Raw genomic sequence first — 27,674 nt, 5'->3', positions numbered from 1 at the left:
CATAATCAGGATTGTTATCAGGCTCCTGCAGAGCTTGCTGATCATTTAATTCAGATATGTTAAAAGAAACAAGCTGGACAGGTGAACTCGAGGCCTGGACTTGGACACCCTGATTTATACTAACAAATGTTTGTTGTTGTTTTTTTATCCAAATGTTGTTTGCCAATTTTATTGTTCTACTCATGTGACCTTACATTTATTTATAGTGTTTTTTTTTAAAAGTATGTTTATTATTTATTTAAGGTGCATTAAAGCAACACTAGGGAACTTTCAGTTTTGGTCGATTTTTGTGGCGCAGGTGGACAAAACGGTAGTGTTTTGCTTTAAGGAAGACTGTATTTCCCATGAGGACCAGCTCACAGTGTCGTAAAATCCTGATCTCCAGGTCTCCTGCAGTTGGATTGAACGACATTTCAGTTTCCGACGGCTGTGTAAAGGATGAATAGTGATGAGGTAATGAATCCAGTTGTGGCTAAACAATATAACAATATGACGATGTTGAAAATAAGAAGCATTTGGTTTTTGTACCGTATTCCCCCTCCAGCCCCCTTTTTTTGCCTTCTTCAAAGCCTAAAAGAAGGTTCGTCAATTGCACGCTATGGCTAAGTCTCTGTCGTCGACCACATAAACATCTAAATGTCAAGACAGTCACCTTGGGACACTTATGCTTTCTCAAAGATAAGTTAATAATCGATTTAGGGCTGCAGCTATCTAATATTTTAGTCGTCAATTGATGAAATAGTTCGAATAATCGAGTAATCGGATAAGGAACATAAAAAATTAAAATACCTGAGCTGAGCCTCAAACGAATGAGAATCTAAGTACAACAAAAAAACTGTTGGCTAACTTATATAACAAATGTCCGCTAGCTTAAATGCTATAAAATGCTTACTTTTTTTTTTTTTTTTTTCAATGGTCTTAACAAATGATTGAAACACATATTACCACAAAAAGCGGCAAAATATACCTATAAACTAAATTACGAATGCATGAAAAAAACATTAGCTCAAACAAAAACCTATGTCGGTCTTAACAGGGAGCAGCTGGATTCAGCCATCTGAAATGAGTTATGTTATATTCACTGGAGGGCAGTGTATCCACCCAAATAAGAAAGAAACAATGCACACACTTTCAAAACAAACCATTACAACACCACTTCAACTAAATGAATACTCGAAGCAGCAAAATTTATTTCAAATGTTTTTTCTAATCGAATTACTCGAGTTAATCAATTAATCGTTGCAGCACTAAATCGATTTGTAAATATGTATTATATATATCACAGTGGGGATAACAAGTATTTGATACACAATCAATGGGAAAACCCATTGGCAGTGTATCAAATAATTGTTCTCCCCACTGTATATATACACAATAGCATGCAGTAAAAAAGACAACTATTAAAATAGTTTGCTAACATTTGACTGCCTACTTGTTTACTAGCCTGTCACTAAATAGAATAAAATATAACCAATCTAACCTGTCAAGACCCCAGCCATTAAAGTCCAATACTATAACCACACCATAAACTTTGTTTATAAAAAAAAAAAAAAAAAAAAAAAAAAAGATATACTTACGTTTGGCCGCGGACGCACACGAAGGAAAGTTGTCCTCACGCACACATGTAGGCTTCGGCTTCGGTCAACTCAAATGCACGCTGCTCTCTAAACGTTGAGCATTTACTGTATTTACGTCGTATTTATGTTGCGCATGTATATTTGTGACGTAAGTTGTTTATTTAGCACCTCTGGATAATATTGAGAATGCAAGTGAATGTGAAAGAATGCTTATTCGTCGACACAAAAGCTTCAGGAGAAAAATCTGACAGAACACATGACATAAAGTTACCAAGTAGCTAACGTTATCGCTAGATCAATATTTGGCCTGAGGGGTTTCTCATTTTTAAGTTGTGAGTGGTAGCATTTCGCCTCGATTATAATAATGATCTCCACTCTGTAAAGTTTAATACCATGGACATACCTCTCTGTCTTCTAGATGAAATTCAAGCCCAAGAAAAAAAAAAAGTTTTTTTAAAAAACAGGGTCTGTTTCCAGCTGTGGTAGTACAAATTCAGACATTTGAACTCCCGCCATCATCCACAAATCAGTTCAATCACTGCTACTGGGAGGAAGTGACGATCTGCCCGCCATGATATTTACGTCATCAGCCATCGCGCTGTGACCCGGGAATTTATGCCTGCTTTCAAGCACACAGCTTCCTGGGCAAGTCCCGGACATGATACATAGACGCAACCCCTGCAATCTCCGTGTCAGTTGACACGGGAAATTGTTTTCACACACAAATGCTGCACGGTCAAATCCTGCGAGATTCCCGATGTTTCAGAGTGTGTGAAAGGGGCTTAAATCCCACCAGTGGTTTTGTGGGCAATTGCCCGTGCTGTACAGAGTATATCTTAAATAATTGTAAATTGTTGTCATAACATTTATACTTGGGGGGCTTGTAAGTCCCACAGCATGGCAAGTGGGCATTTGCGTGTGGTTTTCAGCACCATTTTCTGCACATGTTCTGGGACCTGTGCCCGTCTCGTCATCCCTGCGCTGTCATATGTACTTTGCGTTCCGTCACCTTATGATTTACAAATTAAGCACTGGACCTCTGTTATTGCAAACAAAGGCTTCTGCACTAAATATTAGCACTGATTTTCTCAGGGATACAAATACTCATGAACCCCAGTAAATAAATTATTGAAAAATCATACAATGTGAGTTCCGGATGTTTTTTTTTTTTTTTTTTAGATTATAAGTGGAAATGCATCTACTGATTAATTGAAATTTCAGACCTCTATTTTTTTAGTGGGTGAACTTGCAAAATCACAAGGGGTGCAAATACTTCTGCTCCTCACAGTACATAGAATTTACTGCAAGGTAATGTGAATAAAATATTAGAATCTACGCATTTTAGTATTGCTGTTTAAGAAACGATAGTGTATGTAGTGCAGCGCATCCTTCAGATCCCACTCCAGCTAAAATTACTCCATCCATGAAATAGAGGTATCCATGGTTACATCAGGAGTCACGTTAAAGGGTGCCTGAGTGTGTCTATTCTCAAGCAGTCATTCCTCTCCCCCCTCCCATTCATCATTTGAATACAACACTCTCCCACCTCAAGGTTTTCTCAAGCTATGATTTGCTTTTGCGAATGAGATTTGCAGTGTCGCTTTTCAATCATGTTGATAATAATAGACTGATTATTAAACATCTTTGAATTATTAATGCAAACATTATTCCTGCAATTACCAGTACGACTTTGTGGGCGCTTCAATATTTCAGGCGAATTGAGGCTGCAGGTTGAAATATTGTGTAGTAGCATCCCAGTGCGACATATTTGCAGTCTTCAGAACAACCTGTTTCCTTGACAACGCAGTTTTATCATTCAACCCCATTGCTACCTTGTCTCAAAGCCGGAATCAAATGGGGCTTACATTTATGTTGCTGCAGGGATTCGCAGCAGAGCTCAGACTGGAGCGAACATAGTGAATAAATTGATGTGGAAAGAGAAAACATCACATTTTCAATAAAGTAGGGAAAGATATTTAGAATTTGTTTTTATAATTTAAAATGTTCAACATATGCAAATGTATCTGTGTTTGATGATTGATGCAAGGTGTACTCCGACTCTCACCTGAGGTTTGCTGGCAGAGGTTGCAGGTTCCTGGCCAAGCTGACCAGGAAAAAGTCCTAGATAACAGATGGATGGATCAATTTCATCAAATTCCTCAGTTCATTCGTAATTAAGGTTGGCTTCATTGCTATGTTAATCTTTTTTTTTTTTTTTAATTATAGTTACTGTACCATCTTATGTGTATAATTTACACAGTATGGGTCATTCCAAATAATAAAGTACATTTTACATCGCAACCTTTTAATTTTGAATAACTGACATATGAAAATGCAAAATGTTTCTGCAAATAAATTAAATCTCAAATGAAAACAAAAAACATTAAATTTTATTTTTGTGATGTACTATTTGTTTCATTTTAGTCTCTTGTAACTTTCAGAACATTTCTTTTCATAAACTTAATATTTCAAATTTTATTTATCATTTGTGGAAATGTGTCGCACAACATGCATGCAATCCCGTTAGCACAAAGAGTGTAACGGTATTTGCATTCGTCCCGTACCGTCACGACGCGGACATCACGGTTCAGTGTACGCAGTCTATGGAATCACAGGAGTGCCAAAATGAAAATATATACCAAAAATGAATAGACATAAATACTGGTAGTCCCCAGGTTACAAACGAGTTCCGTTCCTACGCTAGCAACATACGGTAAACCGAATTTCCGCGTAAATCGGCATTAACTCTAATTTCCCCAAAAATAACTATCCAAAAGTATTGCATTTTGTTTAATGATGGAGGATACACTGCCCTCTGATGGCAGTGTTGGGTCTGGCTGGACTGTCGCCTTATATGACTGACATCGTCTGACATGGATAAAGGACAGCTGCGCTCTGGTTTGGCCCACATAAGGCTGTAAGTTGCTTCAGCTAATATATGCTTGTGTATGCATTTTTAATTAAGTTTACAGCAACAGTTTTTGGAGTTACGTGTGTGCGATTTGCTATGAGAATTGTAAATATGTTAGCATTCGTGGAATTTAAGCTAGCCGACTTTTGTTAGGCAAATTAGCCTAATTTAATCTACTAAATTTACATACTGATCAGACTACATGCATGTTTGAACACAAATTGTTTTGCGTCAAGTATTTGTTAAAATGCGTGTCAATTTTAACATAAGTGTACATGAGGGTGCTACAAATTGTCAAAACTGAAGAAAGTAAAAAGCTTAAAAAAGCACAATTGCCTTGTTTGATATCTGTAAAGCTGAAAAACTTCACATTTAGTGAAGACAGAACAGGTCATATTAAAAGAGTGATGTAAAAAATAAGACACTGTGAGGTACAATAAGGTACTGTTTATGCAAATCCAGGCATCATAAAGTCGAAATCGCGTAAGTCAAGTACGTCGGAACCCGGGGACTACCTGTAAATGAATAAATAAATGAAAATATAAAAGTATATTTTGTCATTGACTTTTGCTTTTTTTCCCATTTACAACCAGAAACAGAAAAAAAATGGCAATTCTTGTCATTGACTTTTACTTGTTGACATTGAAAAAAACAAACGGAAAAAACAATGGCAAATTTTTCTTTGTCTCTTTCACTTGTCATTGTCTTTGCCCTTGCGTTTACCGAAAGGAACTGTCTGTCAATCAAATGGTGTTGGGAGGGGCTTTTCAAACAGGAATAGTAGTCGATAGCTAATTAATCATAGTTTACCATTAAGGAGTGACGGGGGGTGGAAATCTGTATGCTGTGCGATTTTTGATTCATCATTTATTTGGAGAGATATGGAAAAAATCCTTTTCACAACTGCTTTGGGCACGTCTATACGTAGCAGGATATTTGGCAAACTTTTTTTTACGATACTGGCCTATCATCCACGCACATTTAAACAAAGGTTCTTAAAACCTCCGTCCAAAGTTAAGATGTGCGAATTCTGAGTTTGTGGCGCCATCATGTGGACACTGACAACCGAAGATTTAACTGTGGAAACGTCACTGACTGCAACAAACTTTGTCCCTTCGTCAAACATGAGACCAATGTTTACATTTGGAGTAAATTAGGTGCGTTTTTGCTTTCATTTATTTACCAACTCTTGCATTGCTTCAAATTGAAGAACACATGCGAAGGATGGGGGTATTATAGACAATTATTTTTTGCGCATTGTCATGTATGTACTTAAAAATGAATGAATGCAGTTGGCTGTGGAAGCTTTTTTTCCTACAAACGTGCTGGTGTGGACATTATTTTTTCCCGAAGTATTAGGACAGGATCCTCGGTCTAAAAAAAACCCTGCTAGGTGAAGACATGGCCTTAGAGGAGCAGCTGACAGGCTGGATGGGTCGCCTCAACTACCCCGTCACCAAGACAATCAAATTTAATCCCGTTGATAACGAAGCCTTTCCTGTTTCAAAAGCCCCTCCCAATGTCATTTGATTGGCAGACCATTCCTTTGGTTAAAGCAAAAGCAAAGACAACTAGGCCTGCAAGCAGGACTGAACGGGCCCTCGCAATCTAGCGCAACTCGGACGTCACGCAACTCAGACAGTGTGCAGGTCAGGGTGGTGGCTGATCGTCCTCTCTAATCATCTCATTAGAACCTAAAATGCTCGAAAGTTGCCTCTTTACATTCACACACCTAAGAGATAAAAACCCCTATAGGAGAGAGTACTACAAAAAATGAGCGAATAAAGGGTCGTCACAGCAACAGACAGAGACATGTGGACATGGGCGGTAAAATAAGTATTTCAAAAGGTCTTGAAACTATAATGACCAACCTGAAAAGAAGTGGACATATATTAGAAAAATGAGTGACTTTCTATTGCCACTAGTTGGCGCTATAGGGTTGATGCAAATGACCCCTACAGGACCCTTCAGAGTATGACTCAACAAGCACGAGATGTTTGGCGCAGATATGTTGTAGAACTTATGACTGTTCAAAACTTGTGGTGAGACGAAATGGCTTCAGTCATTTTCACTTCTCCTGTTGGACTCTTCTGCTTGAACCAAACCTCAGTATTTTTCATCAGGCACCTGAACACGTCTTATGGCTCCCCTGATGCAGGTTTCAGGTGAATATATTTTTTTTCCTTGGAGGAGGAGGCTGTTTTGTAAAAAAAAGGCATTTCCTGTTTCCACTAGGGGGTGCTAGGCCTAATGGATAATGTTTCAATGCACTCATGTTAAGGGTGGGATCCCGCACATACCTGCCAGATATGAAAAAGATTGAACGTTGTGTCAAGGAGCTATTAGCCTTTTTATTGAATTTGTCATTTTGCCGAAAAAATGGCCGACTTTGGCACCACGCCCAGGTCAGACCCATGAATGAAAACGCACCATTTTGAAAATTCTAGATCTCCTATGTCTCCTGAACAGTCTCACCAATTTTGAAGATGATCCAACTAACTCCCTCTGTGACAAGGTCTCAATTGTGCACCCCGCTAATTGATAAAAGTTTCACATTCGATCCAAATAGAAATAGAAAAAGGCAAAGAAAAAAATTGCCATTGTTTTTTTGTTTGGAATTTTCAATGCAAAAAAGTAAGTCAATAACCAAATATACTTTTATATTTTCTTTTATTTATTTCTCTTTATATTTTTTTATATATTAATTATTATTAGTTGTTGTTTTTTTTTTTATTTTGGCACTCTGGAGCCACATGAGCCCTCTGAATCGACTCAGTTTTATATTAGATAAATAAATATTTGATCAATTATTCTGCCGCTCGAGAGATTTAACGAAGAAGTCTAACTATCCTTTAGTAGGCAGATCAAGTCAGGCTCACTTTTAAAAGGCGCTGACTTGTGGGTACACCTTCTGAGTGGCAACCTCGACTTTACATAGTTGGTGAATTCTTGACCTGCGTGTCCTGTGAATAAAAGTGTGTACAGTAAAATGTGAACACTTTTACCGTTTACTAAAATGAGACTAAACTCCTTCGTCAAGTTAAACATGGACCACAGTTATATATATTTACACATATACACATGCACAATAAAATGCAGGACAGAATGGGACAGAATGAAACATACTCTACATCTTGCAATAAATACTGTAAGTAAATATGTTAATTAAAATGGGAATTAAATAAATAAAAGTGTTATTAATTCATTAAAATACTAATCAATTTAATGTTAAAAAATATGGTGGTTGTGGAACTTTCTCGGGAGTTGGTCAGAGATATTTTATACCTTGCTGATGACGTGGAAGCGAGACCACCTTACCAAGAACATGTCATCTACAAAGCAGAAGAGTTTATTGAAGTTGCTGCCGTCATTTCGGCTGTTCGTTGCATCACTTCACATAAATTTATGAGCCAAACTTGCTGTCACTCGTCCTCAACTTATTTGACCAGAGTAAAGTAAGAGCTACCTAGTGTTTCAGATTGTTTACTGGTTCTGCATCAAGCAGCAATGCTCTTGATGTGCTCGGAAATCAATCAGGCTAATTTTGATGGGTGAGTTAGACAGATAAAATTAATTTATGCTGCCTTAGACTTCATAATTATATTGACAGATCACTCCGTCACACACCATGCCACGCCTTCAAGTAGGGGGCCTGCCCACACCAAGCATCATGAGGAGTTATTCTCAAACACACGCACGCAGCGATCTAACGTCAGATTTAGGTTGAAAAAGTACGAAAGCTGTACCGCATACAAACAGGAAGGATTGTCTCAGGAGTGATTTGTTCGAGGACTCAAGGTAATTATAATATTTTTCGTACCATGATTGCATTTTGAGAAATGCATTTGAGAAATTAGCCGCGACGGTATTAGCATCATAGTTCAGAATATTTACAAAATAAATGCTAACTGCACGTTATTTTTGGTTTTAAATGAGAGTCAAGACTGTTTTACGTCGATATCTATAAAGAATTCAGGGATTTAAGCATTTATTCACATGAATTTTCAACAGAAAAAGCTTGTTTTCATAAGGTGGCTGCTACATTTGCTTACTGACTAACATCATAGTTCGCAATATTTACGTAAAAAAATGCTAACTGCATTTTTTTTTTTGGTTTTACCTAAGATTCGAGACCGTTTTACTTCCATATCTATAAAGAATTCAGGGATTTAAGCATATACAGTATTCACAAGAATTTTCAACAGAAAAAGCTTTGTTTTGAGAAGGCGGCCACTACATTTGCTTACTGAGTAGCATCATAGTACGCAATATTAACGTAAAATAAATGCTAACTGGACTTTTTTATTTTTTTTTGCTTTTAGCCAAGAATTGAAACTGTTTTACGTCCATCTATTAAGGATTCACAGATTTAAGCATTTATTCACAAGAATTTTCAACGGAAAACGTTCTTTGTCTGCAATTCCACTCTGTCAGCTTTGACGGATACACCAACAATGCAGGCCCCTACTAATCGGCCCCGTGGCCAGTGTCTCGTCATTATATGAGCTTTTATTTCAATAAATTAATGACACATTCATCTAATTCCAATTTTGATTAATTAATGACATGTTTAGGTGTTTATTTAAAGATGTATTCATATATTTTATTATGTCCCATGTGGTCCTCCATACAAGCTAATGCAATCATACAAATGAAAATATGTGCATGCAGTGCACCAGTGTTGTCTTTTCTGGGGAAAACGGAATCGAAATGGCTCTTTGAATGTTAAAGGTTGCCGTCCCCTCCCTAATTTAATATGAATTTGCCGAATTAATGACACTTTATGAATTAATAACATATTTAAGTATTTATTTAAAGATGTATTTGTTTATTTCTGTCCCACATCCTCTGGGTGTTATGACAGTGTGTTGTCAAAGTCATAGCAGGCTGCAGTGTTGTTTTTGTCAATGATTAAGATAACGAAAATATTTAGTCAACGGACACTTTAGTCGTGATGATGATGAGACGATAACGAGCGGAAAACCTGTTTTGAGAGACTAAAACATAACGAGACGAATGCCAGACGAGACGAGATGCAAATTTGCCAGTTTCCGTCACATGTTCACAATGTGTGACATTTTATGCGTAGTTTTCCTGCATCGTAGCAGTGTCTGGTTGTGTCACTTGTGACGTGCTGCGCCCCCCGTTCCCAACTCCCAGTGTGTCATCTCCAGTCTCCATGCAGGCTTGCACACACGGTAAAATTTGTTTTTTTGACCAGAGAGAATATCCAATGTTGCTTTAGCCTTTAAAGGTCTGTGCTGAGTGATCATCACACACTAAGTGTAACTTGTAGCGTTAGCATAGCATTCACGTTAGCATTAGGCTAATGCTAACGGCGAGCGTCCTCTAAACTCTCAGATAACTTATTTCTACTTAAAGTTCATGGCGTCGAGGTGGCTATATTTAATTGAAAATAATGTAGTTTTCCTGCTGGGTGTGTATAATCACCAAGTTGGCGTTGTCCTTGGAGACTTTACAATATGTGCTCGTCTGTCAATGTTCATTTGAAATAGTTGGAAACCTTTATTTATTTTTGGGGTCATTTTTTTTAACTTTACAGACGAAAACATTTTTTGTAAACTTCAAGTAAAATTAGACGAAATTAGTCACGGGTTTTTGTCAACAAAAACTAGGCAAAGACAAACACATTTTGAGATTACTAAAATATGATTGTAATAAATGTTATCGTCCAAAAGACTTAAGACTAGGACGAAAATTAAAAAAGGGCTGCCAAAAACAACACTGGCAGGCTGACATTTAATTGTTTTTTTAATTGTTATAACCAAGTATGGATAGTTTGCACTAAATGTAATGTTTCCAAATGCTTCCGATTATTGTAGATACACAACAAATCAATAGCATTTGACTTTCATGGGATGTACTGTATGCAGTTCCATGTCGGCAGACTCGAAAGAGACAAGGTGGAGAAAACGAAGAAACGGAAGACAAGTGATGTTAAAATGAACATTTATAATGACTTTGTTGCCGTCGCAAAAATAATCTTTAAAAAACAATTCATTATTAACACTGAAATGCTGACTTCACTGGTAGTCCACGAGTCATAAAACACAACTCACTGAATTTCTTTTACAAACACAGTACTACAGTTACATTAAATAGTCATTACCGTTAAATCTATTGATGAATAATGTTCAAATCAAGAAACTAAAAGAATGACACTTTAAAATCATCCCACTCTCCCGCCTTAGTAGCCGTCTTTGTCTTAAACAGTTGCTCGTCTAGAAAACATACTGCTTCTCAGATGTTTCTTTGACAAAAGCCGAAAACAGACTGGCAGCATAACAATGGTGCCTGAGCTCTCATGTCTTAAAATTAGGGTGATCTTTGTCAAGAGGAATGGATCCACTAACCATTCCCGTGAGTTAACATTGCGTTACGTCGGCTTGCTGCCTTTTGGCTCAGTTAGAATTATTTGGCACTCATCCTGACAAAAAAATTGCCATAAAAATCTTTCACACATTTTCTACAATGGCACTATTAGGCATTGTGGTTAAGTTTGTGAATATAATCAGACTTTCCATTTAAAAGATAAGTAGATTCTGGTCTTGAAAGCCCTTAAAGGTTGCTAATTAACACTTGGGGACTTTCTAACATTCTCCTTCTGACAAATGAAAGACAAGTGTTTCCAATCAAAATACATCACTTGGCTTAAAGTGATAGACATCACCTTTCATATGCCTCCTAACAAATGATCTTTTAAATAAAAAAAAACAAACAAAAAAAAAACACACAATTTCATTTTTACGATGTGAAATAGTAAAAAAAAATGTAAATAAAATCAAATATTATACAGGTGTCGGTGAACTAGACATTAGCCGCTTCGGACGATAGGAACCTGAGTACTTACAGTAGTTCCTATATCTATAGCCGCTTTCGCACTGTAGGAACTAACTGCAGTTGCTCGAACCTTTTGTGGGACGATGATGTCATTTTGCCTGTTCGCACATATAGGAACTAGGAACCAGGAACTCAAGTTCCGAGAACCATTTTAGTTCCTACTCTGAGGTAGGGACTTTCAACATTGAAACAATAGCATATTTAACTTTGGGGTTGAAATATATACGTATATTTGTGGTGGAAAAAACAGACAAGTCTGAAAAAAGCAGTTTCTGCTCTTACACCCATCTTTAAAATAAACTGCTGTATTTTAAGCCAAAAGAACTGCCGTGTTTGATAGAACAATATGTCTATATGCTGCCACAGCAGTTTCATGGCACATGAAGCCTCCGAACTATTTTTAATTTGTCCATTTTACCCTCAAGACCCCCGTTTACAGACACCGCGCAACCGCTATTGTTTCAACCTAGCCATAAAAAGAAGCTAAGTAATTATATTTATTATTTGAAATATCTGTCATTTTAAGCTTAGAATCATTGAGGTCTTATATGTAGTTAAAAAAAACTTATAAAATAATAATAAATTATTCACTCGCATATTTTAAACTTTTAAACAAATTACGTCACAATGAAAAAAGTAAATAAGTAACTGATCTCTACCTAATAACTATCGCTTAATTGTATTTTTTTTTTTTTTTGTTACGTCGCATTTTCTCTGATATTTTAGATGATAAATAATCGATCCAAACAAAGAAAAAATGAAAAAAAAAAAAAAAAAAAACATTTAAAAGGGTAAATATATGAAAAAGAACATCTCGACCACTCCTTGATGTCTGTGATTTCTGCATCAACCCTTGTTATATTACCATGTTTCACCCATAAAATCCCCCCAAAATCCAACTGTGGCCATTCACAGCTGTCTCTTGACACTTGGTGATACATGCTACATGGAGTTTTTGGATAGAAACAAGATAAGTATGCGATAATATCTCATCATGGTGTCACACATGCATATCGGACAATTTTGAAATTGGGCCAAATTGGGGGTCTCAGAGAGGAACTTCAAATCAGGGTTTTTCTGCAATATACTGTATATTTTTTGTTGTTGTTAATAACACCACCTGACACCTTGCTTGCTACCAGGTCATGTTTAATGAGACGCTGTTGGCATTAAAAACTAATTAGCAACTTTTTCTTTACAAAACTAGCAATATTTTCTAAAATTCAATTCGATGTCGAAAATGAAGATGATTGTCCTTTGGTGTCTTCAAATAGATAAGACATGCTTACCTTTTATATCACTGTATATTATTGTTTGTTGTTGCTGTTGAGCTGCCCCGTGCAGAGCGCTTTTGGATATTCGGGTGCAATTTATTTGAGTGTTTTGAAAAGTGTGTGTTAAACCGAGGCTAATTGGACCTTTTAGTTTTCAAATGTGTTTGTGAGTCATTGCACCATGTAGCTGTGGGAATTTGCATTATAATACACGGGCGCTTTTATTACCAATACAAAAACTCTGTTAGTGAACACTAAGTGTAAGTGTAAGTGAACTAGAACGCCGTCTTTGTAGTAGCCTAGTAGGAGTACGTAAACTATCCAGCATGCGTGCGTATTGCCATTGTGACTGCCTTGTGGACCTTGGAGAGGCCTATAGTTATAGGAGATAAGTACAGTGGTACATCTACATACGAATTTAATTTGTTCCAGGACCTGGTTTTTAAGTCGAAATGGTCATATGACAAGTGTGATTTTCCAATAAAAATACATTATAATTCGATTAATTTGTTCCATAACCTAAAAACCTATGCTAAATCCTTAATAAATACTGCAGGTAAGATTACTAATAGCAATTACACATAGCAAAACAAATGTAAATATGAATCGGAATAATAATAATAACATATATGGTGGAAAACACAGACAAGACTGAAAAAGCAGTTTCTGCTCTTGCACTCTTTAAAAGAAACTGCTGTATTTTAAGCCAAAACAGCTGTTGTGTTTGATAGAACAATATGTCTCTATGCTGCCATAGCAGATTCATGGCGCATAGAGCCCCCGAACTATTTTTAATTAGTCTGTTTTACCCTGGAACCCCCAGTTTACAGACGTTGTGTAACCGCTTTTGTTTCAACTCAGCCATAAAACGAATTTATTATATTATTCAAAATGTCTGTCATTTTTAGCTTTGAATCATTAATTGATGCCTAATATTTCGTTAAAAAAAAAAAAAAAAAACTTAAAAAAATTATTCACTCGCATATTTTAAACTTTTAAACAAATGACGTCAAAATGAAAAAAATGGTGTCTGTAAAAAAATTCAGATTTCTACTTCATAACTATCGCTTAATTGAATTTTTTTTTTGTTACTGTCGCATTTTCTCTGATATTTTAGATGATAAATAATTGTTCCAAAGAAAAACTGGGGAAAAAAAACATTTAAATATACATGCAAAAGATAATCTCGACCACTTCTTGATGTCTGCGATTTCTGCATTACAGTGTTTCACCCATAAAATCCCCCAAAAATCCAGCTGTGGCCATTCACAGCTATGTGTTGACACTCAGTGATACATGCTAGATGAAGTTTTTGAATCGAAACAGGGGAAGTACGCGATACTATCTCGTTAAAGTCATGGCGTCTGTAATTTTGCTCTCGCATGCGCTCACCTCCAGATAGGGTTTTGCTGTTTAAAAAAACTTTTTTTTTTTTTTTTAAATGCCCTCCTGTTCAAAATTTTTCTTCCCCCAGAAAATTGAGATTTTAAGCTTTCCAATGAAGTATCACACATACATGTAGGACAATTTTGAAATTTAGCCAAATTGGGGGTCTCAGAGCGGAACTTCAAGTCACCTGAGTGTTTTCCGCCATATATAAATGCGACATTGGATAATTTCTCACGGCACACCTGACGATCTCTCATGGCACACTAGTGTGGCATGGCACACCAGTTGAAAAACACCGGTCTAGCCAGTTCTCTCACAGAAAATTCTCCGTGCGTCCACCTTGCGAGAAAACAACGAACTTGCGACGCTGTCATAAATCATCGCAATTCAAACATGTCGTCATATGTCGAGGCAAATGACGAGTCAAATTTTACGTTGTATGTCGAAAGGATCGTATGCCCATGTGATCGTATGTCGAGGTACCCGGGTTCCTACAGTTGGAAAGCGGCTTATGTCAGACATTTTTAAATGCAAGTAATATTTTAGCCGGAGTATCTGCGATTGTCCCGACTACTAGTCACATATTGTGTGCTGTGCGCTGCTCTTGATGAAACGAGCTTTAATGGACTCAGGAAGTTTAGCAGGCTTAGTCTCAGACTGAGAAAGAGGAAAGACAGCGAAAGATTGAACAGGTACAGAAACTAAATTGTGTGTGTGCTTATTGTCTTAGCTACTTTTTACCTGTATCAGCGTTTGTGCTGTACGAGCCTGACTGACTGATTGCTGTCATTTTTTGTGTTTAATTCCATTTTCAGTGGTCTAAGAAATGTACAATTCATGCAAGTCTTTAGCTTGAAGGTCATTTATACTGGGTGCTGTCTATCACTTTAATTTGAATTATTAACATGTATGCTGTCAGTCCATTTTTTTTCTCTGAGATGTAACAGAGAGGTAAACTCAAGTTAAAAAAAAAAAAAAAAAAAAAAAAAAAAACATTTACAATGCATAAAATTGTTGCAATGTACTGGCATGCTCCCTTCTGTGTACACTTAAGCAAGTTTTCAACTCTGCTCAATGGCCAGAGAACCAGAAAAGAAAAATTTGAGCTGTTTGACAGTAAACATGGGTGAAACGTATCCAACAAATACATGAGTTCTTGGGGGGATAAAGAAGTCAACCAAGTTCATGGGAGGTTAAGAGGCTCCAAGACAAAAAAAACAAATGGCTAGAATCTTCTTTTCTCAGATGAAAGTTGTCCGAAATATTTTGAAGCGGTTTAAAGGGCGAACACAGTATCGGTTGCTCGTTGAACTGAAACACAAACAGTGGTATCGTGAAGGCTGTTTGACAGTGAGGCGCAGGTCGATGAGGTTCTAAGGGTTGGGGGAGAGCAGCCTTAGCCAGTCTGTAGTGTTAACCAGTCCTAGCCTTCTCGTGAAAGGGCTCCATGAAGGCCAACGAATGTCCAGGACACATGTGGAGTGAATATGCTTTTGGAATGATACAGTATAATCCATTTGGCATTCAGATGGAGCAATAAATGCAGTACAGTAATGAGGGCTGGAAGCCTAAGAGAACGACACATAAAGATCAATCACGTAACTCGGCCCTCAGCATTCTACGTCGAATTGATTTCCTCCGTTAGTTTTGTCGTGTTGAGGTGGTGGAGAAAATCATCGTTTTGCTGGTGCTGATTACGCCTCTCCGACTTGACTAGCATTATCAAAAGGCATCCCTTAGTGCCTTCAGCCCCCAGAGAAAATTGGCTCGTTTCAATTTTGGAGACACGGTCAACAAAGATACATAGAAAAAGACAAACCATAGATTCCTCGTGGTCTCGCACAAAAGCACTCAGTGATTGACACAAACTTCTGCTGAAGGGAATGTGAAGGACAATGCTTTTGAGAGAAGAAACACGCGCCGCTTCTCTACTCTTTGTCGGAGACTCCAGCCCTTTCCGTCATTCACCCAACAGGATTAATAAATACAAATTACATCGGAATTCAAAGAAAAAAACTAAATCGACATGGTTTGCTTCGTTTCACACCTATTATGAACCAATTCTCAGTAAAGTGCAGTTATGCAACACTAAACAAGATCGTGATAACAGTGAATTGGAAATCGGGTTGGACGTAGCTTGGTTCATGACAATGGCCGCGAAAGGCCTACCTGACTATAGCTGAAATCTGACATAGATATTAACTCTACATGTTTGTGACATTCCTGCCCTGATTTTTACATTATAGACCGATAAAATAAAAAGAGAAATATGGGTACATTCATAGATTAGAAGTAGTCTTTCAAGCTGTGATTAAGAAAAATCATAAAAACTAGGTTCAATGAGGTTCAACCTGTTTGTAACGTAAATATGTCTGATCTCCTTAAAACCCGACAAAACGAGGAGCCAATTACATTTTCACATTTTGCGAGTTTCCTCGTCGAAACGTGTTCTTACGAGACAAAACTTGAGATATCAACTTTAATCTGAGATATGAGTGCTGTGTTTCTGGGCCAACATGACGATAATAAACTCCTTTCCAACTCACGACATTAAAACACAAGTTCATAAACATGAGGCGAGTCAACTTAAGTGCTCTACATTTTGACCGCATGCAGTGTCGCGAATGTTTACGTACGAGTGGCCTCGCGAAAATTTTTGTCGCTTTTTTTTTTTTTTCCTTACCCCCAAAATTTTTCTTTGATACCATGCATTAGAAGACGTGCAAAAAGATAACACCTAACTCCACAAACACATTTTTGATTGTTAATGGCTATGTTATGAATGCTTATAACATGTTATGCTTAGTCCATGCTGGCCAATAGAGAGAGAGAGAGACATTGTGAAAAAACAGCAGTACTTAAGCCACAGGTCAAACAAACACGCAAGGGATGCATGGAGTGTAAAACAACATGGATCCATAAAAATCACAATCTTTTACTCTTATTCTATGTACCTATGGGATAAAACGATGCACAGACAGTTTCTTGTCCTTTGTTTTCTTACATAATGTCATTGATTATCTTTTCTTAACTTAAAAGACAGTGTTTGGTTGGCACTTGATCAGCACTTCTAAACAAGTTATTGATATCTAACAATTGATCGCACATCTACAAATTCAGAAGCTGCGGAGGTCTAGTTTGGCACAGGTTGTACTATGGAGTCTATTATTACTTGTGTTATCTTATCGATAGTACTCTATACACCTCGTCGTGCGCTCCCGTTTTTTTCAGGAGCGCGCCTCTAATCGACTGACCAGACATCTTTTCAACTAAAATATTTTTGTATAGTTTACTTATCAAATAGCAGCATCTTCATAACTTACAAAAAGTACATGTAAACCTATTCATTCAAAATTTTAGTAACTTCAAAGGTTCATACAACAGACATAAAACACAAAAACAGGACAACATGCTACTATATTGCTTCCAATATTCTTTACATTTTCTTACTGTCAAACTAAATCGTCAGTGACAGAAATATGGACACCACCGGTTGGATGAGTCATCATAATGCACAAACAAATCGCAAAGCTAATCTTAATCAGGCTTAGTTGGCACTCCCATCATCCACACGAGTATAACATAGTTCACATTGTATTGACAACGCTGGACTGCATTTAGACTACAAACTAGAATAGCTACAATAAAGTACATATAGATCATATGACATGACATATTGTATTCCACAGAAATGAATTCTAGTCATTTTCAGATAAGAGGATATGCATAAAGGATGTCATTGTTTTAGCTTGAGGTCACAAACGAGTTCCCGACGTACTTTCGTTTAACTTAAGCATTCCGTTCGCTTTGTTTACGAGGCTGTGACATGAGCTCCGCTTGTTCAGCCGACATATGAATAATCATGAATGCTCAACCAATATCTGCTTTCATCTGGGAAAAAAAAATAAAAAGTCCTTTTTTTTTCTCTCCCAAATCCTATTTCTTCTCATTTATAGTCTGAATTGAGTTAAAATTGCTGGTTGGTCTAGTAGTGGGTGTCACAGTTTTGGAGGCAGGTGTTTTCTGTGCATTTTTTTTAGCCTTGTGAACTCTGCGGCCTGGCAAAATAGTTTCGTACCCTTTCGACCTAGTGCATAACTCCCACCAGCAGCACACCCGACACCGCTTATGAGAAGACAAGACAGGAGAAAGGAGAAAGAGGGGGAGAGAGCACAGTGTACTGTACAGGAGGAAACAACCACAGAGAGCTATTAGGTCACAGGTGAAAGCTAAGAATGACGACAAACGGCGACATGCAAAGGGGGAATAAGATGTGGAGAGAAAGAGGAAAGTTAATGAGGTGCAGAGATACAGTATTTGGCACTGTTTTGATCAGAGGTTTGAAGAATAGCTCCCTGCTATCAAGCAGTCCAGTTGCATTGAGAAACCCCCTTGTTTTGTGCTTGTATTTTATTATATGCTAAAACATTGGGCAGTACAATGTTCTAAATGACATGTACTTCACAAGTAGCCAGATTGGGAATGGAGGACTTTGCGGGCATCTACGATTAGAGGCCCACTGTGGTAATAGCCACGGAAAATGTTCACAGAGAAAATCCACTGGTTTTAAGAAATGCTAGGAATTATCAAGAAAAGTGGAGGCACAAAAGACTGGGTTAAATATATTCCCCAAACCGTATTTTCCGGACTATAAATGCAACCTAATTTTTTTTTTTTTTTAAACATTTGGCAGGGCTCTTGACTTAGTCAGGTGAAGTGTCAGGCAATTTGCACATTCTAAACATTTTGCAAAACAAACCAAAAATAAAACAAGAACACCAGTAGTCACAATACCAACGCAGCATGACCAGAACAGAAGCAGATTGACAACAAAAGCATAGGTATCACTGTAGATACACTTTGATAGATACCTCTTAAGCCCCTTTCACACACTCCGAAACACCGGGAAAATCGCGGGATTTACCTGTGGAACAGTTGTATGTGAAAGCAAATTCCCGGGTCGACTGACACGGAGATTATGTGAACATTTAACAGGTCGCGTCTTAGTATAATGTCTGGGACTTTCCCGGAACGAGGCGTATGTAAAAGCAAGCGTTAAATTCCCGGGTCACAGCACGATGGTTTACGACGTAAATATCTTCGCAGTAACACGAAAAGCGGTAAACATCGCAAATATCGACATAGCACTGAAAATATAACGAAATTAAATTGCACTGGATCGCAGAGCCGAGGAAGAGAGTACATCGTCCATCTTTGGAAATGTGTGGTTTATATTGTTGCCGATGTTAGAGTACGTAATTGCGGATGCAAGGTTGTACCTCAAAGCACAAAACAACGGAGGGATGCGTTTAAGGGTTCATTAAATACAAACAAAAATATACGCGATCGCAGAAAAGGGGGAATAACACAATGGGTCCGTGACAGTTGGTCGACAGGGATCAATAATACTAGCCTAAGCGGTAGGCAAAGAGCCGATAAACACACCAAATATACTCAAATACCAGCATAACGTAGGAGAATTCAAGACAAGGGCGGCAGATGAACAAGCTAGCAAATGCACGGAATTCGAGAGTACAAGATGTCGAATGGCGCCCAGCAAGGTAGTATCTCGGCACCCTGCTTTTGGATCGCCTGGGCTTAAATACAGTGTTGATGAGGTTGAATTGGCTTCAGGTAGGATGTTGGGAACGCTCCCAAAACAGTCTCTGTAACAAAACACCATTGGAGCAATATTGTGACAGCCGATGTCGACCAAAAATCACGTAATGTCCGGGTTATAAAATCGCGCCATCAGCCCTCCCCGCACAGAGAGCGCCAGTCTGTGAAAGTGTCCAACCCGCGTCATTTCTGGGATATCTCAACGTGCGTGAAAGCAATGACGTGAGTAAACCCCGCGTCACTTTACAAGGGAATTTAGCGGGATATGTTTGTGAAAGGAGCTCTTTGCTAGGTTCATAACGCAGGTCTTAATGCACAATTCAGATTTTTTGTCTTATCTAATTTTTTTGCCGTGCCCATTCAGACTACCTTTTTCCATTGAGCCCGTTCAAGTCTTGCGCATACGCATTAATTTGCAGTCGCGCTGAGAAAACTGACCAGCATGCGCAGAAGTATTAAAACAAATGACTACACATGTTGACACATGCTGGCTCTACATCATTCTAGGGTGATCATATTTTGATTCCCAAAAAGCGGACACAAATAAAAGACATAAATAATCCGTTTGGTCTGCTATTCAAAATTTATATGGATTGATAGAAAACATACAGTCATTTTGCACCGACTCTCATTATTGCTCATTTGGCGCACAGAAAGAAACCCGAGCATTCTCAGGCTTATCCTTTTTTCCCCCGATTTTTTTTAATGACTGTTGTCAAGCCCGCCTATTCCCTAAAAGTCGAGTTCAAGCTAGGCACTAATGCTAATCTGTACATTATGCTCTCTCGCTGTTTGCTGACGTAATTGCTGAATGTATTCCGATTTGGGAGACTTGACAGTTCAGACCGCAGCCACTTTCTGGAAAAATGTGACGTGGATCGGATTTGAAATGGTCCACTTTTATGCAACCTGTCCCGTTCGGACCGTCAAGTTAATACCTCACTCGAGTTGGAAAAACACGAAAAAATCAGATTTGTGCATCAAGACCTGCGTTAAGAACCTTAGTGACTATGTATACCTTATGCTTTTCAGAATTGGTCATCCGTTAACATTAGCAAGTCAGGCGTATGTGCTAACTTCCGTTGTAAATCCGATTTATGGCTAACAATGGAAGTACCTCCACTAGTGATGTCCCAATCGCATATTTTTGCACCTGAGTCCGAGTCACCTAATTTTGAGAATCTGCCAACACAGAGTCCCGATCCGGAACCGGGAAAAAAAAAAGTTTTTTAGTTGAACAAAAGTTCCAAACATGTTACAGTACTGTACTCTTTATAGTCCTTCCTTTTCTGCTTTTCCCCGATTTAAAACGTTGATCCTAATTTGGATCACAAAAATCAACGAGCTTTATCATTGTGTCAATGGGCCAAATAATCTTTCACATTTTCCCCTCCAACTTCAGTTCAATTTGGAATTTTTGAATGAAATAAAAAGGACCATCAATGGTCCTGTGAGCTCTGTAGAATGCAAAGAAAAAAATGTGACAAAAAGATTTTTTTTTTTTTTTTGTCCAAGTGCCTACCTCATATAACGATCTCTACAGAATGACTACTTCTGAAAGGCTAACGACAACACCAAGCACAACCAAAAGAGTATCTACCGTCGTAAGCTTCCGCTGTGGTAATTTTGCTCTTTTTGTGTGACTGTGTTGTTGTATTTTTCTTTTGCAAAGCGTTTCGAATTTGCAAACTGCCTGACAATTGCTGCCCACCATAGTTTAGACTATAGTTAACTAAATAACTTACGTTACGTGACGTTAACAGCGGCATAATTTGCCTGCTATTGTCCATTTTATTTTTATTAAGTATTTTAAGTATTTGATACACTGCCAATGGATTTTCCCATTGACTGTGTATCAAATACTTGTTCTCCCCACTGTACATACAATAATTTTTCTTGGTCTATGATAAAATCTGACATTTTTTGGCTGGTGCGTGTAATAGTCCGTAAAATACAGTAAATGGTTCAAATTGGCTTGATACTAATCAGCCATACTGTAGACTTCATAATGATATTGACAGGTCAGATTCGACCTTCATTGCGCCACGCCTTCAAGTAGGGGGCCATCCCACAATCCGCTTCAGTTATTCGCAGTCGGTAGCACCGACACATGCAGCGATCCAACACTGGATTTAGGTTGAAAAAGTACGAAAGCTGTACTGCATTCAAACAGGAAGGATTGTCTCAGGAGTGATTTGTTCAAGGATTCAAGGTAATTATTATATTTTTCGTTTTTTCACAAGAATTTCAACGTAAAAAGCTCTTTGTTGTTAGGCTGCCGCCACATTGTCTAACAGACTAGCATCGTACTTCGACGTATTTACGTAAAATAAAAGCTACCTGCACAATTTTTTTTTGCTTTTAACCAAGAATCAAGACTGTTTTGTGTCCATATCTATAGAGAATTCAGGGATTTAAGCATTTATTCGCAATAATTTTTACTGGAAAAGCTCTGTTTACATTGGGCGGCCGCCACATTGACTGTTTTCTCGTAGGCACAGTCTAACTGTTTGCATTATTCTAACAAACTCGATCCAATAAAAAAGACATTTAACCATAGTTTAAAATATAATAATAATAATATAATATAATGTCAAGGCAGGCCCAACCTCCCACCTCAGTTGCCTAATTAACCATGACCCAGCAATGATGACACACGAACTAAACAGCTCAAACTGCGATAGATTATCCTAAACACACACTTCTTCCATCCACAGACCACCCTGCGAGAGCCTTCAAAAGACTGAATGTTTAACTAATGGTTGTCATTTTTCTCTGGAACCTTTTGTTGACGTGTGATATGGTGACCTTGGCTCCCGCCTGAGTCTGTTTTCTGTTTGCTTTACTGTTTGATCGCTGTCGAGCTGAATAAATTGTCAACTTGTGCTTCTAAGCCATTTTACAGCTTTCAAAATGGGAGTCAGTACAAGGCGTTAAGGCTAAAAGTAAACGCGCGGAGTTTGGCCTTTTGGCCGAGTTGTCGGGGTTCCGCCGGCCCAGGTGGTTGGAGCTGCGCCAAAGTGGGTCCAGCGGTTCGGCTGGCGCGATTCTGGCAAACTGGCTAAAAGGTCAGATTCCTTCAACTAACAGATTAGCATCGTACTTGGACATATTTACGTAAAATAAATGCTAACCTTTTTGCTTTTAATCAAGAATTGAGACTGTTTTGCGTCCGTATCTATAATTCAAGGATTTAAACATTATTCATAAGAATTTTCACCGGAAAAGCTCTGTTTACATATGACGGCCACCACATTGACTAGCAGACTAGCACTGTACTTCCGCATATTTACGTAAAATACTAGATGCTAACAGCACTTTTTTTTTTTGGGTCTTAACCAGGAATCGAGGCTGTTTTGCGTCCATATCTATCCAGAATTCTGGGACTTAAGCATTTATTCACAAGTATTTTCAATGAAAAAAAGCTCTTTGTCTGTGATTCCACTCGGTCAGCTTTGACGGCCACGCCAACAATGCAGGCCCCCTATCAATCGGCCCGGCGCCCCGTCAATATCATTATGAAGTCTATGAATCAGCACTGTTTACAACCCTCACAGTAGATAGGGACTATTGGAAGATGTCAGATATAATTGGGAGAAAAGTTTGCTGATCAGACCACATCCTCTAATTTAAGAGTAGTGTGCCGTGCTGGCAAACGTCATGAGACATTGAAAGATAAATGCGTTTATGGAGATGTCCCTCAGTATTTGTCAGGTCTAGTCTGTGTGACAAAGATGTGCACATGAAATTATACATACACATCCCAGAGGTGACAGACCAGCCTCACATTGTGTTCTTAATGTCTCACAGTGCAGTCTTTAGAGACCAAGAGTACTCGGGATGAACACAATGGATAGCAGCACTGAGGGAGGCCAAGGTACGCTTTGAGTGCTTAGAAATGCTCTAAATAGTTGGCCTCCCTGCTTGAGATTAACTATCATTGGTGAAAGACAAAATATCTATGTGATGTTTTATTAAATACTCTTCCCAAAGTTGATGAGTCATGTGTTTTTGGGATCGATAAAAAGAACTAAGAATATTTTTTGTCTTGATGCTAATTGGGAAGGATGGCTCACACGGAAGCTGTGACCAAGCCTTCTTTTCAAGTGTCACTCGATTTCCCTTTTATTAGAGGATGCCTCTGAAGAATATTTGGTTACCCTTGATGTAAAGGCAATAGTTTGTTTGTTGGCAGATATTGATTCAAACAGGGTTTATTATAAAATGCTCTTTTAGTGCTTTGTTCCCTTTGCACAGATGTGTGTTTGAGCGCAATTCTGGTAGTTATAGGGATATGAATATATGACAATAAGGCAAACTGTCGTCAGGTAAATTTTTAGGCCGAAACCAAATTCAGCCAAGTGGGAGTAGGAGATTTGAATGACATAATGGGGACAGTAAATATATCTAATCCTGTAGCACCAATAAAGGGTTAACAAGAATATATTTTAGGGTGTTTTGTTGCCATGACTGGATATATTTCAATGTTTGTGCATTTGTGGGAGCATTATATGTTTTCACGTTAAATATATATTTATACATTCCTGTGTGTCTCCTCTATCCTCTCACATGGATTATTGAGCCCCTGAACTATACACTCACACTGCAACTGTGAAGTTCAGACCGGGCTTCACTTTTACATTTCTTTCACTGCAAAACATTTGATCCCTGTAAATAAAAAATATCAATAGGCAAATCCTTTTTTTTTTGTTTTTTTTTTTTACATTCAGATCAACCTGCACTGGCAGGTTTAAAGAATCGATTTAGAATTGAATCAGAATATTCATAAATAATGGCTAAAAAATATAAAATACCCAAATTTAGAAATTTCAATTACAAGTAGAAGATTTCAACAAATGTCAACATAAGTAAATTATTTGCTTCCCGTAAACTGAGGTGGCCTCAGGTGCTTGTTGTAAAAACAACTCCCCTATAACAGGGCCTTCTGCATTGTATACAAAGAGAAAGATTTGTGAAACCGGAACATCACTGGACACGCCCAACTCACCGGGAGCTGAGGTCTGCAACTGACATCGAAACCATTGAACCGAGGTTAAAAACAAACAAACCAACAAAAAGTAAATCAGCAATGAGGTTTTAGAGGAAGGTGAAACTATATGCCTCACCCTTTATCTGCAGCTTGGCAGTGGACCAGTTCAGCTTACTCTGATCTCCATCATCAGAAAGGACTGGACACAAACTTTTAAAAAACATTAGGACGCGTCGGTCCTAAAACACATTCAAATATCACACACACTTGTCTTCGGTGTCTCCCCCTCCTCCTCCTTTTTGATCCTCTCATTTGATTCTGAAATATTAAAACATATATTTGGACATTTCCCTTTCTTCCTCATTGTGACCCTTCCAGAATTCCACTCTAGCTCTGTCCTCATCCTTTCTTTCCTTCCTACCTTCTCTCTTTCCTTTTAACCCACTTTTTGCGGGTTGGTAGCACGTACGCCCTGCTCATAAGTGATCCGCTGGCTGATCAGATACTGCGCTGCTTGTGTAGCTGCTGGCGACCCTGTTATGGTGACTTTACGGTTCCGAGTACCGGGAATGAACTCTCCCTTTTTGGAGATCTGGATGCGGGCCCCTGTTAGCTCCTGGTACTCTACCAGCGTTTTTCCTCCTTTTCCCAAAATTGCGCCGACCAGATTCTCAGGTACGGCGATTTCCACCACGTCCTTGGCTCCGTCTGCTAGCTTCTCTGTTGCTAATAGGGAGGAGGCCATCAGTGGGGATGAAGCGTTTAGGTAACCATTGGAAGCACCTGTAGCGGCTGCGAGAGAACCCAGGGAGAAGCCACCGAGCCCTGTCGCAGGGTGGCCAGCGCTGCTGGAAGCATCGCTAGCGTAGGAGGCTAGGAGGTTAGCTGCAGCGGCGGCTGCCGGGTTAGCGCTAGCTGCTACTGCAGCGAGCACACCGGAGGCCGCTGCGGGGTTAAGGCCCAGGCCCAGGGTGTTGGTATTGTAGCCGTAGCTGGCCAGTGTGTTGAGGGCTGATGTGATGGCCAGGAGGTCATTGCCGGAGAAGCTAGACATGGCAGTGGGGAAGGCACCCATTCCTGTCAAGCCGGCCTGGCCCAGAAGGCTGGAGGCAGTAGCAGCTGCCGCAGCTGCATTCGGCAACACCTCGGCCGTGTTAGCATAGGGCGATCCGGTGGGGTTGGAGTTAGCAACTGGGCCGGAGACGTTGGAATAACTGATGTTGAGGCAGCTGCTGCTCTGAGGGTCCTCCTGGATTTTCTGTACTATGATTTCCACCGCCTTACGGTTCTGTTCAGGCTCACCGCTGATTGTTACCACTCGCTCCTGCAGGTTGATGCCCTCCGGCTTCTGCGAGAGCTGCACCCATGCCCCGGACTGCTCCATCACCGCTTTGACGGTGGCTCCTCCCTTGCCAATAATCAGCCCAGCTGTGCTGTTGGGCACAATCAGTTTGGCCTGCAGAAAAATATATAAATCATGTACAGTGTATAGAAGCAGTAAATGAAAAGAACCTTTGAACAACATTAACAGAAAAAGGGACGCTCTGACAGATTCGGAGTGATGCCAGCGACCGCTTTACTTAGCAATTTGTTAATCCGTGTGGTTTAAGCTACAGCTGTCACAGGGCTCTTGTCTTGCTATGAAAAACTGGAGGTATAAATAACCACATATCCTCACTTTTTCCTGACCTTGCCAGCCTGTGGGTCATGGCCCAGAGAATAACTAACAGTGGTAACTAATAAACAAGGTGCCCGAGAAATGAACTGTGCTTACTACATAGAGACCACACACACCACAACTAGAGTGTACACAATGATGGATGACATGACAACTCCCCCAAAGACCAAACAAAAATATCTCAATTGGTCCCACGTGGCTGGCGGCAGAATACTTTAAAATCCAGTATCTGGTTTAAGTGTTTATTGTAACTAAATCTGATAAGTGATCCCTTGCTACTTCGCTCTTCAAACGTGGCGCCCTCGCGGATTTATTTTTCCAATTAAAAAATAAATAAATAAATACAGATGAGCCGATCACGTAGTCTCACTCTCCCTCTTGCTGCTCTTTGTTGGTCAGGCAGTGCACTGGAGTTGCTATTTAAAGTTAACGATGATTGACAGACGTTTAATGTTTGATCTTGCCACAGATGCTTGGAAGCCATAGCTTTGAAGCGCCGCATGTGTCAATCATCGTTTAACTTGCTAAACAGTTGCTGTGGCAACTCATTGTGTGTAAGTGAGCAGCTTCAGTGGATTTGAGTGGACCCACTCAATGAAGCAATTAAAAAAGACAAGCATTTTTCTACTTTATTCTTGTTTATAAATAATTTGGTGGGACAGCAACATGTTTAAAACTGATCATAATTATGACATATGAAGTGCTTAAAAACCTGTATTGTATATATATATATATATATATATAAGTTGTTGTTTTTTTATTATACAGTGGTATGGAAAAGTATCTGAACCTTTTGGAATTTCTCACCTTTCTACATAAAATCACCATCAAACGTGATCTGATCTTTGTCAAAATCACACGGATGAAAAATCAGTTTCTGCTTTAACTGAAACCACCCAAACATTTATAAGTTTTCTAGTATGCAAACAATGACAGAAGGGGGAAAATAAGTAAGTGAACCATCAAATTTAATACTGTACTTTGTAGCCCCCTCTTTGACTGCAACAACTTAGACGAGACGCTTCATGTCGCTGCAGATCAGTCTGGCATATCGATCAGGACTAATCTTGGCCCGTTTCTCTCGACAAAACTGTTGTAGTTCAGTCAGATTCCTGGGATGTCTGGCATCAATCGCTGTCTTTAGGTAATGCAACAGCATCTCGATGGGGTTCAAGTATGGACTTCGACTTGGCCACTCCAGAATGTGTATTTTGTTTTTCTGAAACCATTCTGAAGTTGATTTACTTCTGTGTTTTGGATCATTGTCTTGTTGCAGCATCCATCCTCTTTTTAGCTTCAACTGTCTGACAGATGGCCTCAGGTTTTCTTGCAAAACATTCTGATAAACTTTTGAATTCATTCTTCCATTAATGAT

General features: G+C 38.8%; 1 protein-coding gene across 3 annotated transcripts in view; it reads right to left on the bottom strand.

Annotated features, from left to right (window-relative positions):
• Window positions 1-1,557: 1,557 nt before the first annotated feature.
• nova1 (NOVA alternative splicing regulator 1) overlaps window positions 1,558-27,674 on the bottom strand; it is a 96,747-nt gene continuing 70,630 nt past the window's right edge. For all 3 annotated transcript variants that reach the window (XM_057820355.1, XM_057820356.1, XM_057820357.1), the window contains one exon: window positions 1,558-26,077. In XM_057820355.1, the coding sequence (XP_057676338.1) occupies window positions 25,058-26,077 (1,020 nt within the window). In that variant the 3' untranslated portion in view covers window positions 1,558-25,057. The remainder of the gene's footprint in view (window positions 26,078-27,674) is intronic.

This window comes from Corythoichthys intestinalis, chromosome 18 (genome assembly GCF_030265065.1).
Source record: "Corythoichthys intestinalis isolate RoL2023-P3 chromosome 18, ASM3026506v1, whole genome shotgun sequence".
Classification (NCBI taxonomy): domain Eukaryota; kingdom Metazoa; phylum Chordata; class Actinopteri; order Syngnathiformes; family Syngnathidae; genus Corythoichthys; species Corythoichthys intestinalis.
This window is presented reverse-complemented; position numbering and strand designations above follow the sequence as displayed.